At 61.6% G+C, this 1,285-nt stretch overlaps 2 protein-coding genes across 2 annotated transcripts in view; both read right to left on the bottom strand.

Moving 5' to 3' along the window:
• Positions 1 to 10: 10 nt before the first annotated feature.
• On the bottom strand, positions 11 to 884 carry EMH_0086990 (uncharacterized protein; the record flags this gene model as incomplete). The annotated part of the gene is made up of 2 exons (XM_013501102.1): positions 11 to 191; positions 340 to 884. The coding sequence occupies 2 exons, from the start codon at positions 882 to 884 to the stop codon at positions 11 to 13; spliced, it is 726 nt and encodes a 241-aa protein (XP_013356556.1).
• Positions 885 to 955: 71 nt separating this feature from the next.
• Positions 956 to 1,285, bottom strand: part of EMH_0087000 (uncharacterized protein) — a gene marked incomplete at both ends in the record, with an annotated part of 1,434 nt that continues 1,104 nt past the window's right edge. Inside the window, one exon of the mRNA XM_013501103.1 lies at positions 956 to 1,283. Within this exon, the coding sequence (XP_013356557.1) occupies positions 956 to 1,283 (328 nt within the window). The remainder of the gene's footprint in view (positions 1,284 to 1,285) is intronic.

Consider the following 1,285-nt stretch of genomic DNA (forward strand, 5'->3'; position numbering starts at 1 on the left):
GCAGCAGCAGCTATTGAGATAGGCCCCTGAAGCTGCGTGTTTTCTGCTGCCTGTGTTGCTGCTGCTGCTGTGCCGGCACTTCTATGGCTCGGTGTGAGTCCCAGCTGCTGCAGCGCAGCCTTTGTTGCTTGCTGCTGCTGCTGAGTTGCAGCAGCAGCAACTGCTGCTGCTGCTGCTGTTGAGCCTGCGTTCTGCTTCAGTGCAGCAGCACTTGCATTGAAGGCAGCCAGGTGCGAAGCCGTGAGGCCTGCTGGCAGCAGGATCTGCTGCTGCTGCTGCCTCGGGTGGTCTGTGGGTGTTGCTGCTGCTGCTGCTGCAACAGCAGCTGCTGCAGCAGACCCTTGCAGCAGCGGGGACAGCCCCACAGGGGCGGTTGCTGCTGCTGCTGCTGCTGCTGCTGCTGCTGCAGGCAGCACACCCCTCTTGGGAGCACGAGCAGCAAAGCGAGAAGCAGAGCGTGTCAGCCGCGTACTCGGGCGCAGGTTAGAGTTGCTGCTGCTGCTGCTGCTGCTGTTGTTGCTGCTGCTGATGGCTGCTGCATCCGAGGCTTCGGATGCAGCAGCAGCAGCTGCTGCTGCCGACGCTGCTGTTGCTGCTGCTGCTGCTGCTGCTGCTGCGTCTGTCTGCAGCTGAGCAAAGCCCCCAGCTGCTGCAGCAGGAACAGCACCAGCAGCAAACATGCTGCTCCTCGTTCGCTGCCTGAGGCCTCTCCTGCTGTTGCTGCGGGTTGTTAGATGCGTCCTCCCCAGCAGCTGTTCTTGCTGCTGCTGCAGCAGCAGCTGCTGCTGCTGTTGCTGCTGCTGCTGCTGCAGCGCCAGACTTGCTGCATCAACCCCAGAGGTCTCCCCGTTCCAAGACAACAAATACTGATCCGCATCATCCATTGCTGCAGACTGCTGCTGCTGCTGCTGCTGCTGCTGCAGCTGCTGCTGCTGCAGCTGCTGCTGCTGGTCCTCTAGGGCAAGCGGCTGCAACACAGGCGAGGAGGATTCTGTCTTTCGATCCGACGTTGCTGCTGCTGCTGCTGCCGTTTCTGCTGCTGCTGCTGCTGCTGCTGCTGCTGCTTCAGAAGCAGCAGCACGGCAGTTGCTGCTTGGGGGCTGCGACGATGCACTTGGAGCTGGTGGAGCTGTAGGAGTAGATGCTGCTGCTGCTGCTGCTGTTGCTGCTGCTGCTGCTGCTGCTGCATCGTCTGTATCTCCTGGTTTGCGGCGCTTGCTGTCTCTCTGGCGTCGCTGTGCAGCCTCTTGCTGCTGCTGCTGCTGCCTCTCTCTCTCTTCCCTCT

The sequence above is a fragment of the Eimeria mitis genome, genomic scaffold, assembly GCF_000499745.2.
Source record: "Eimeria mitis Houghton genomic scaffold, Emh_scaff6317, whole genome shotgun sequence".
Taxonomy (NCBI): domain Eukaryota; phylum Apicomplexa; class Conoidasida; order Eucoccidiorida; family Eimeriidae; genus Eimeria; species Eimeria mitis.